The sequence below is a fragment of the Camellia sinensis genome, chromosome 5 (assembly GCF_055761805.1).
Source record: "Camellia sinensis isolate YWXY chromosome 5, ASM5576180v1, whole genome shotgun sequence".
Classification (NCBI taxonomy): Eukaryota; Viridiplantae; Streptophyta; class Magnoliopsida; order Ericales; family Theaceae; genus Camellia; species Camellia sinensis.
Window position 1 is genome coordinate 10,120,605 of NC_138965.1, and position 12,078 is coordinate 10,132,682.

The following is a 12,078-nucleotide window of genomic DNA, read 5'->3' on the forward strand; positions in this document are numbered from 1 at the left end:
AGAATTAAATTCATTGATTATGAAAAAATATTCTAACAATTTTTTTTTTTAAATTAATCGATAAAACATACCAGTACATAACTAGAAGTCTAGCTCAGTTGATTAAATTCCTAACTCTTGTGCAGCCTAAAAATAAATAAAAATAGAACACATGAGGCTCTATCATAGACTTTTAGGGCAAAAATCGCTCTATAATAAACTTTCAATTTTTTAAAAACTGAGTTTTTTATTTTTATCTTTTGTATTTTTATTTTTATTTTTAGTGAATATTTTTAAAATTTTAAGTAATTTTTGTACTTTTTTAGATGCATCTTTAGTTAAATGTATCTAAAAAGTAAAATATTTGTAAAAAAAATATTTTAAAAAATCAATAAATACACAAAAATACAAAAATGTGTTAAATTTTCTTTTTTCTTTTTTTTGCATTTTTGGTATTTAGTGAATTTTTTAAAGATTCTTTTAACAAATATTATACTTTTTTTAATGTATTTATATTAGGTGTATCTAAAAATTAAAAAAATTACTAAAAATATTTAAAAAATTCAGTAAAAACAAAAAATACAAAAAATAAAAACTTTAATTTTTTAAAAAATGAATCCTGAAAAGTAAACAACTTTTGCATGTTATCCCATACGTAATGCTATACATTTGAGCCAGGACTCACATTAGTTTTAATTCTTTTGAATTACTAACAGCTAAGATTATATTTGTGAATTTAATGAGATTGACAATTTTAAAACTGTCAGTTTATATATTATTTGTATTTTATATCGTATTCCAGGCTTGAATTGGCTTACGATTATGATACTATTTGAAAAATATCCTATATTTATAATGTATGCGATCAGTTCTTGGAAGCTCACCAAAAATATTGATTTTGCTAGAAAACTCGCTGGAAAAGATGAACTGTACCGGAAAAGATGGATTCCTTTAAAAATAGAAGGGAGAGGCGAGAGATTTGTTGACAACCAAAATAGATTCAAGAAGAGATGGAGAGAATGGTGATTGGGTGAAAGATCACACTACAACCATTTACACTTTTGGTGACTAAATTTGGCGACTAAACTTTTTTCAGTTGCCAAAAGTTGTAGAATAGACGACTAAAAATTTTGTCGGTCGCCGTTGAATATGGTTTTTAGCTACTAATTTTTTTTTAGTAATTGTATCTTCATTATTGGTGACTAAAAAAAATATTAGTTGCTAAATATGAACAATAGGCGACTAAAAATTATTTTAGTCGGCATTAGATCATGTTTTAGGCTACTAAAATTTTTGTTAGTCGTGGTATACCAATTTTTGGCTACTAAAATAAATTTAGTTGCCAAAAACCTAGCATAATATTTGCTATTAAACTTTGGCCACCAAAGTTCTGGTCGGCAAATATTCATTTTTGATGACTAAAATTTTTTTAGTCGCTGTAAGGTAATTTTTGCCTACTAAAATTATTTAGTTACTAAATAAAAAACATAAATTTTACTTTTATCTTTGGTGACGAAAAATTTAGTCGTTGAATACTTCTTTTTGGTGACTAAAATGCCTTCAGTAGCCAAAATGGTCACTTTTGGCGACTAAAATATTAGTCGCTGTTTGTTAAATGTTGGCTACTAAATAAATTAGTTGGTATAAATTAACCTTTGGCGACAAACAACAAGTTTGGTCGCCAAAGGTTTATAAAATTTTAGTGGGAACATTAAAAGATTGGCGCCAGTTCTTCTTAGCATTTTTGAAAACAGGGTTCTTCCCCCTCTCTCTCTCTCTCTCTCTCTCTCTCTCTCTCTCTCTCTCTCTCTTACACACACACACACACATAAACACACAGAACCAATCACCACCAAACCTCACCTCACTGCAGTCGTTCACCACCGTTGTTTATCGTAAGCCGCACATCGCCACCACACCACCGCAAATCACATTGCCACCGCTGCAATACCAACAGGTTCCCTCTCGCTCGCTTTTTTCTCTCTCTCTCTCTCTCTCTCTTCCCCTTCCTCTATTTCCCCATTTCTCACTGTTGCTCTAGGGTTTATATTATTTATTTAGTTTAAGTTCCTGTTTAGCTTGTTTTTGGTTTAATTTCTTCAAATTGCAGTAAATTTGGAGTTGCATTGGTAGATTGTCTAGCTAATTTTACAGTTCTCTTTGTTTTTGTTGAGGGAAAAATTTGGGTTCAGTGAGGCATTTGAGTTTATCAAGGAAAAATTTGGGATCCCTGCAGTTGTGTGTCCTGCTTTGGAGTGTTTAGGAGCTGGGTTGATAGCTGTCAAGTATCCTGGAATACTCTACTGAGTTCCACTAATGTTGATGAAATTCTTCATATTGGAAAGAGGGCTTTGGTCATTAGTGCTGATTCATGGGTATTAGTGGTGATAAATGTGAAGTTTAGAGTCAACCTGTTGAGATTTTGCAGTTTAATTCGAATGGTTCTTGGAAGCTGATGATAATTGTGTTTTTTTTTTAAATTAATTATTACAACTGTTTCTGTTACTATAAGGAATTCTTGTTAATTGAAGAAATTAAGATTTAAATAATTTGTTGGATGACTCTTATATTCTTAATTTCGACTTTAAGGGCTAATTGCTTTTATTTATTCATTTATTTTTATTTTTTATAGTAGTGTGTCACTACTAGGTGAATCTTAATATCAAATTTATATATGAGAGAAAGTCTAAAATGAGGTGTTTGAAAGCATTGAGGTGTTTGACGGTAAGAATTTTTTACAAACCAATGCTTTCAAACAATGGCTGATGAGCCCCAAGCCATCAAATGATCTCTGTTTCTTTCTTATTAACATGTCTAGTACTTAGATGAAGTATAAATATAGTGTGAAAGTTGTGGTTGAATAAATCTGTGCCAAATAATTTTAGTGTTCTTTCTATCTTGAGTGTGTGCATATGTGAAGCTTCAATCCAAAATATAGTTTTAGATGCTTTTCTTATGCCTTCTCATGCGCAATTCCAGGAAAGTGATTTCCTTGTTTCAAGTAAGAGCCATACAATTAAAGAGGAAAGAGAGTTAGATGATCTTGTGTACTCTAATGATGTCTATGCAGATACAGTATCTTTACTTGAATAAGTAATTGTCTGCTTTGTCAAATACTGTTTAGGTAGAAACTATAAACATGATTTCGTTTATTATAGATAATCCATTCTACAGGAGATGCAACCTGGGCCATCAAATCAATTTGGTTTAAGATTTATTAGTGGCATTATCAATAAATTCAAAGCTCTTAGGTTTGAGCGGAAGTTGTTTCGTGCTACAAAAGGCAACATGCTTTTCAATCAGGCACCAACTGATGAACAAATCTTGGATCCTGTATCAACTGAAGTGGTCATTCTCTTATTTATATTATTATCTTTCGGTCTTTTGGGATAAATTTTCTTTCTATGTATTTTCTTAGTATAGCTCATAATCTGAAAACCTTGAATATATTGTACTTCTTAATAGTATGCTTTCTTCACTAGAGTGCTATGTTGGTGTACTTCTATTGCTTTGAAAACTGTGGCTTGAATTTCTAAATTCAACTAATTTTGCTTGTATTTTGCATGTGCAAGTTGAGAAAATTGTTTTTGTAGTGCTTTTCTCGATGGAGCAAGCAAAGACAAAAATATTGAAAATATTGAAAATTTGTGAAGCATTTGGTGCAATTTGCTATTTTGTACCCAAAGATATAACGAAACAAGGGCAACTAACTCAAGAAGTCTGCTTTTAAATTGACTGGCTGCATTTTCCTACAGGCTTGCAACGTTCATTTTATTTTTGATTGATGTTTGTGTATTATGTAGTTTAGTTTTCTTACGACAAGCAAAATATGTATGGGCCTTTTTGTCTTTATGGAATACATGTATTTCTATATTTTTCATTTGTTTCAGGTTTTGTGTATGATACACCGAACATGCTGAATTTTGATATTACAAAAAAATGTCTTGTCAAAGAGGGTTAGTGTCCAATAATTGCCAAAACTTAGGTACTTTGGTCTTTCCTTATGTCATTCTTGTTTTGGGCAAAATATCTGCAGTTGCTTCTATTATTTATTACATTATTATCAAAAAGGAAAAGGTTTTATTATGTGCAGATTCATGAAGCACTGCAACGAGCTATAATTGATAGCAATTCACAAGTGGGTATAATATTTCACACAATGGATGTTGTGGAACCACCTCCAACATACTTCAGAACCAACCACTTTACAAATGCATTTTAGGACATTGTTGATGCATATGGGTCTATGAAGCACGGGTACTCCAAAAATAGTGCCGTACACGCACTGGGTACTTACCGGGTGCGGGTACGCGTACCGGGTACGGCAAAAAGTAGCTGGGTACGTCTGCCTCTGTCGGGTACGCCATGGGTACGGCTCGGGTACGGCATGGGTACGCCTTTGGTGCGTTTTGGGTACGGCGGGGCAAAAATCGAATTTTCTGGAGAATTGAGGGGCACCGGAGCAATATTAAGAAAAATTAAAAAATATATATATATATTTACGAAATTACGAATGAATTTCTTTTGCCCTAATGTCATCACTCTTGCCCTAATCTGTCATCAGTCGAGCAAAGAGGAGAGGCGTCACAGCACGAAGAGGCGACGGCGACCCACCATTCCCTTCCGGCGACGGCGACGCAAGAGTTCCGGTGAGTCTTCTTCTTCTTCGTCTTCATCTTCTTCTTCGCCTTCTTCTTAGCCTTCTTCTTCTCTGTTTAATCTTCCTTCCACCCTCTTCTGTCATCTTCTTCGTTTCTTCTTCTTCATCTCTTTTTTTTTTTTTTTTTTTTTATACAGAGATCACTGATCAGCAAGCATCTATTTTCAATTCGTCCCCTGCACTGCATATCAGCCACCTAGCAACCAAGCAACTGGTCAGAATCTCTTCATCTCTATTTTTTTTGATTTTTTTTCTTGTTTCTTGTTTCTTCTTCAGAGGTATAATCTGAATCTGATGTAGAACGAAAAAAAAATTAGAGAGGTATTGAACCCAATCATATTTAGAAAAAAAAATTAAAATAAAATAAAAAATGTTAATAAATAATTAATCTGCTGCAAGTGTTAATAATTATAATCTGATATTAAAAAAAAATTAGATCACAAATAATTATAATCTGATGTTAATAATTATAATCTGATGTTAAAAAAAAATTAGATCACAAATAATTATAATCTGATGTTAAAAATTATAATCTGATGTTAAAAAAAAATTAGATCACAAATAATTATAATCTGATGTTAAAAAAAAATTAGATCACAAACATTGTTAATAATTAATCACAAATATTATTTTTAATCATCAAAAATATTATTTTTTATGCTTATAGGAAAATGAGTTCATCAGGCAATTTAGGTTCATCTGCTGCAAGTGCTTCTGCTCCTTCCATTGATCAATCTGGAGATGAAAATGCTCCTCTTTGGGGCTATGTTACAAAATTAGTTAGAAGGGGAGAAGGAGGAAGTGGTAATACAAAATTTAAGTGTAATTTTTGTAACATTGAGTAGCAAGGGTCATATTCTAGAGTTAGAGCCCATTTGTTGCTACTTACTGGCCATGGAATTAGAGTGTGTGCAATTGTGAAGAACAAGAGTGATCTTCTTTCTGAAATTCGAAAGGCAGATCAAGAAGCTGAGAACCGGAAAAAAATGGCAAAGCCAAAAAATGTTCCTTTACCACCACCATCTTCTCAAATTAGTGCTAGCCACGGCAGTGTAGAAGATGTTGGAACATTTAGAATGGAAGGTTATGCACCAAGAAAGAGAAAGGCAATTGGGAGTAGTCCTTTAGATAAGGCATTCAATCAAAGTGTTAGAGAGCACTTACATTCTTTAATTGCACGTATGTTCTATTCAGCCGGTTTGCCTTTCCATTTGGCTAGGAATCCATACTTTGTGGATGCTTTTCAATATGCTGCTGAGAATCAAATTGTTGGGTATGTCCCTCCTGGATATAATTTGTTGAGGACTACCTTACTTCAAAAAGAAAGGGCAACTATTGAAAGGTTATTGGAACCAACTAAAAAATCATGGGATGAGAAGGGGTTGAGTATAGTATCTGATGGATGGACTGATGCACAGAGGAGGCCTCTCATTAATTTTATGGCAGCATGTAATGGTGGAGCTATGTTTATAAAAGCTGTTAATTGTGAGGGTGAGACCAAGGACAAGTATCATATTACCAAATTAATTAGTGAAGTGATTGATGAAGTGGGTCCTACTAATGTAATTCAGGTAATTACTGATAATGCTCCAGTTTGTAGTGCAGCTGGATCAATTATTCAAGGTAATTATCCGAAGATCTTTTGGACACCTTGTGTAGTGCACACTCTTAATCTTGCTCTTAAGAACATTTGTGCTGCGAAGGAAATTGGAGTTGTTGCATATGCTTATGATGAGTGCCATTGGATCACTACTGTGATTGATGATGTAATGTTTGTGAAAAATTTCATCATGAATCATTCCATGAGATTAGCTATTTTTAATGAGTTTATACCTTTGAAGCTACTTTCTGTTGCAGATACACGCTTTGCATCTGCAATTGTTATGTTAAAAAGGTTTAAACTTATATATCATGGTCTCCAAACAATGGTGATAAGTGACAAATGGGCTTCTTACAAGGAAGATGATGTTGGGAAAGCAAGTGTTGTAAAGGAAAAGTTGTTGAATGATGTTTGGTGGGATAAGATTGAATATATACTCTCATTCACATTGCCAATTTATGAGATGCTTAGATTTTGTGACACAGATAAGCCATGTCTACATTTGGTTTATGAGATGTGGGATTCAATGATTGAACGGGTGAAGGCATCCATCTATAGACGTGAAGGGAAGTCAGAAAATGAAGAGTCATCCTTTTACTCTATAGTGCATCAAATATTAGTGGAAAGGTGGACAAAAAGTAGCACACCTCTTCATTGCCTTGCTCATTCTTTGAATCCAAGGTATAATTCACATTAGAGTCATAGTTTATACTTTAATTTTTTTCATTGCATAATTTACTTATTATTTTTTTCTAATTATGAAATCTAGGTATTATAGTGGGATGTGGCTTCATGAAAATCCCATTCGTGTTCCTCCTCACAAAGATGTTGAAATTTCTGAGATGAGAATCAAGTGTTTTAAGAGATACTTTCCTGATTCAGATGAGAGAAGAGTTGTTAATACAGAGTATGCGAAGTTTTCAGGTTGTTTAGAAAGTTTTGGTGACTCTGACTCAATATGTGATAGAGGCGTAACGGAACCAGTGGTTTGGTGGTTGGCACATGGCTCTTCTGCACCTACGCTCCAATCTTTGGCAGTGAAATTACTTAGCCAACCATGTTCCTCATCATGTTGTGAAAGGAATTGGAGCACCTACTCTTTCATTCACTCTATGAGGAGGAATAAAATGACACCACAACGGTGCGAGGATTTGGTTTTTGTGCACTCCAATATTCGCCTCTTATCAAGAAGGAGTCAACTATACACAGAAGGAGAGACCAAGTTATGGGACGTTGGGGGAGATGCATTTGATTCATTGGAGGGTTCTGGTTTCCTTGAAATTGCAAATCTTTCACTTGATGAGCCAGAGATGGAAGCTGTTTTATTCAATGATGAAGTTAATGGAAGTGAACTTTGAAGTGTCAAGTTTAGATATATAGGGCTTTCTTTTGTTTTTTTTCATTTGCTTGTGTTATGAACTGAATTGGCCTTGTTTTTCTTTTGGTGTTGGTTGTTTTTCCATTGCTTGGATTATGGACTGAATTGGTGTTGGTTGTGTTGTATTGAATTGAAATATATTAATATTTGTCTTTTAGTTTTATAATTCTCTTTTTAGTTTTGATATTTAATTTCAATTTGTAGGTTGGATCTTCTCACCATAATTATAAAAAATAAAAAAATAATAAAAAATATCGGCGTACCGCAGCCGTACCCGTATCCTACTTTTTTGGAATTTTGCCGTATCGGCGTACCCGCACTCGTACCCGTACCGTACTCGTACCCGCACCCGTGCTTCATAGATATGGGTAAACTAAAATATGTGGTTTTTTTTTTTTTTTTTTTGCGTGGACATATTTCTTTTTGTTCTTATAATGATTGTTGATCTTACAATATAAGTATCATTTTTCTTAAAAATATCTAACAAAAAAAATTTCTTATTTTGTCCATACTCCGGTTACATCACAGTAACCTTAAACAAGAATGAACCTCTGTGTGAATAAGCCAAGCCATTATGTGTTCTAGGATGGGTCTCATCAGTTCTGATCCTTACCATGATTTAGAATTCATACTTGCAACTGACTGCATTAATGGTGTAATTGGTGATTTGATTTTAATAAACTTACTCACGTCGATGGTCAAAGATAATTTGTTTGGAATGAGAAAATTTCTTAGTTTCTTGGAAGGTTTTGGAGGCACTAATCTAGTTTTCTTTCCTTGTAGATTGGTTTGGTTTTGAAGAAGTTGTTTGAAGATGGTATCGTGAAGCGCGAGGATTTGTTTATTACCTCCAAACTTTGGTTTGATTTTATACTCTCATAGTGCTTGCCCTTTTGATATTTGTTGTGTAATTAGTTTTAATTGCTTTGTCTTTCCTTTTTTCTTTCTTTCATTTTTATTTTTTGTAGCCAATTTTGCTTGAAAATTTATACAAAGTATTTGATGCTTCTAATTGGATGCATTTTGAAATGATCTTTGTTTATTTGGAACTTGTCTTGCATATATATAGGACCTGTGGGGACATACGAGATTTAATTGGTGCATGTAGGGATGTCACAGCCAGCTTTCCCATGACAAATAAGACCTGTGACGATAGGCAGAATGTAATTAGCACGTGTAGGTTGGGAGTTAGAGCCGAAAGCGCTTTAAACTTAACCTAAAAAAGGCGTTACGGGGGTGAAAATGCGAAACAGCTCCCAAACCACCGTACGGATGTCACGGACACCTTCCTGGTGACAAATACGGCATGTGACAATACACGGAATGTAATTAGCACGTGTATGTAGGGAGTTAGAGCCGAAAACGTCTTAAACTTAACTGAAAAAAGGCGTTAAGGGGGTAAAATTACAAAACAGCCCCCGAACCACCATTCAGATGTCATGGCCAGCTTTCCCGTGACAAATAAGACTTGTGAAAATATACGGAATATAACTAGAACGCGTAGGTTGGGAGTTAGAGCCGAAAATGCCTTAAACTTAATCGAAAAATGGCGTTAAGGGGGCGAAAATACGAAACAGCCATCGAACCACCGTACGAATGTCATGGCCACTTTCCCTATGAAAAATAAGACCTGTAACAATAGACGGAATGCAATTAGCACATGCAGATTGGGAGTTAGAGCCGAAAACGCCTTAAACTTAATCGAAAAAGAGCGTTAAGGGGGTGAAACTGCGAAACAGCCCTTGAACCACCGTTCGGATGTCACAGCCACCTTCCCTGTGACAAATAGGACCTGTAACAATAGATAGAATATGATTAGCACGTGTAGGTTGTGAGTTAGAGCCGAAAACGCCTTAAGCTTAACCAAAAAAAGGCGTTAAGGGGGCGAAACCGCGAAACAGCCCCTGAACCACCGTTCGGATGTCACAGCCACCTTCCCTGTGACAATAGACAGAGTGTAATTAGCACGTATATATTGGGAGTTAGAGCCGAAAACGCTTTAAACTTAACTGAAAAAGGTCGTTAAGAGGGTGAAACAGCCCCCGAACCACCGTTCGGATGTCACGGCCATCTTCCTCGTGACAAATAGGACATGTGACAACAGACAGAATGTAATTAACACGTGTATGTTGGGAGTTAGAGCCGAAAACGCCTTAAATTTAATTAAAAAATGGGGTTAAGGAGAGCGAAATTGAGAAACAACCCCCAAACCACTGTACGGATGTCACAGTCACCTTCCCCGTGAAAAATAGGACCTGTGACAATAGACGAAATATAATTATCAGGTGTAGGTTGGGAGTTAGAACCGAAAACACTTTAAACTTAACCGAAAAAAGGCGTTAAGGGGGCGAAACTGCGAAACAGCCCCCGAACCACCGTTTGGATGTCACGGCCACCTTCTCTATGACAAATAGGACGTGTGACAACAGACGTAATGTGATTAGCACGTGTATGTTGGGAGTTAGATCTGAAAACGCCTTAAACTTAACCGAAAGAGGGCGTTAAGGGGTGAAACTGAGAAACAACCCTTGAACCACCATACGAAAATCACGGAAACCTTCCCCATGACAAATAGGACTTATGACAAGAGACGGAATGTAATTAGCACGTGTAGGTTGGGAGTTAAAGCCGAAAACGCCTTAAACTTAATCGAAAAAGGGCAGTAAATGGGCGAAACTACGAAACAGCCCTGAACCACCGTTCAGATGTCACGGCCACCTTTCACGTGACAAATAGAACCTGTGACAACAAACATAATGTAATTAGCATGAGTAGGTTGTGAGTTAGAGCCGAAAACACATTAAACTTGATTCAAAAAGGGCGTTAAGGGTGCGAAAAAGCAAAACTGCCCCATAACCACCGTATGGATGTCACGGCCAGCTTCCCTATGACAAATAGGACCTGTGACAACAGACAAGATGTAATTAGCAAGCGTAGGTTGAGAGTTAGAGCCGAAAACACATTAAACTTAATCGAAAAAGAGCGTTGAAGAGGCGAAAATGGGAAACAGCCCCCGAACTACCGTATGGATGTCACAGCCACCTGCCCTGTGACAAATAGGACCTGTGACAACAAACGGAATATAATTAGCAGGTGTAGGTTGGGAGTTAGAGCCGAAAATGCATTAAAATTAACTGAAAAAAGGCATTAAGGGAGCGAAGATGAAGGAGAGCGCCATGGCGGTCTCGATTTTTGCCCTAAACCTCACTGAATCGATTTTAATCCCTCTGTAAACAACCAAATCAGACCTTCAAGATGGGTTATTGTTTTGGATTCTTATAGATGGATTGTTGCTTTGGATTCTTATAATGTCAAAATAGTTTGTTGTTGTTTTAGATTTGGATCCTAATAACAAAGGATTTGTTTTTTTTTGTTTGTTTTTTTTTTTCCTTCTTTTTTTTCCTTGCCTTCAAACTGTTTGATAAAATGTCTCTTAGGCTTCTCAAACTTCTAAGCCACAAGCCTAACTTATTGACAGTGTAATTTGTGCTCAAACATGTACTAAATCAAGCCCACAACAGCTCCAAATCTTAATTTGTTAAAGCCACTACTTGCATATTCAAATCTTAATTTGTTAAATAAAACATCATTTATAGTGTTTTCAATTAACTACTTTACTAATTTTCCCTCATTTAGTCTTGCTATATCAGTTATAATAAATATTGTGCTATTCATCTTGAATTAAATGTAATAGCTAATTGATAAACTCACTTTGTTGCTGTATAACTAATATTGTGTGTTATATCCTTGCAAATCGTTTTTTGCCTATTTTAGTTGAAATCTTTGAAATAACAATTTGTTAAGCTAAAAGGAATCATTGGCTTATTTTTCTATATTTAGTCTTGCTATATCAATTGATATATTCATTGTGTTATTTATCTAAATTCAATTGAGTTAGTTATCTAATTTTTTCCTTCTCCATAAGCTAAATTACTTACTAAATAAATTGAATCGTATTCTGTTTAAACAAAAATCAAGCTCTGTATTTTTGATTACTTACCTCCTTGGTTTTTGTTACAGATTGATGATGTTGGCATGGATACAGTGATGCTTTTGGGCCAAATCGATGATGTTTGCATGGGCGCAATTTACATTATATTTTTTGTTTATGGAAAGCATGTACACTTATATGTTTTGTTATTAAGTTTTTTTTTAATTTGAATTTTAATTGTTGGTTTGGATAGTATATGTATTTGTTGGATTATACCAATGTTTTAAAAATCGGACCGGTGAGCGAACTGAAAAAGGGATCAGGTGGACGGGTCACCGGTTCAACTGTCGGGTTGAACCAGAATCAAACCATGACGTAATAAATATATTAAAATTATATTTAAATAAAAATATAAGTAATAAAATTATAAATTAAAATTATTAAATTATCTTAAAGATTTGTCCTAATATTTTTTTTATTGAAAAATATAATAATATATTTTAAAATATTATTAATTTCATTTTTGAAAA

The 12,078-nt window shown here is 34.6% G+C and overlaps 1 protein-coding gene and 1 long non-coding RNA gene across 3 annotated transcripts; both read left to right on the forward strand.

Annotated features, from left to right (window-relative positions):
• Positions 1-884: 884 nt before the first annotated feature.
• LOC114311672 (uncharacterized) lies at positions 885-11,838 on the forward strand. Of its 2 annotated transcripts, XR_014329098.1 has the most exons (5): positions 1,756-1,936; positions 3,870-3,964; positions 4,073-4,221; positions 8,401-8,477; positions 11,638-11,838. It is a non-coding gene; the product is annotated as an uncharacterized LOC114311672 (long non-coding RNA). The 2 variants fall into 2 exon arrangements; XR_014329099.1 differs by lacking the exons at positions 3,870-3,964; positions 4,073-4,221 and having other exon boundaries at positions 885-1,936.
• Positions 5,969-7,828, forward strand: LOC145790425 (uncharacterized). The gene is made up of 2 exons (XM_082868210.1): positions 5,969-6,920; positions 7,009-7,828. Exons 1-2 carry the CDS (start codon positions 6,079-6,081, stop codon positions 7,595-7,597), a joined length of 1,431 nt encoding a protein of 476 aa, XP_082724336.1. The 5' UTR covers positions 5,969-6,078; the 3' UTR covers positions 7,598-7,828.
• Positions 11,839-12,078: the final 240 nt, after the last annotated feature.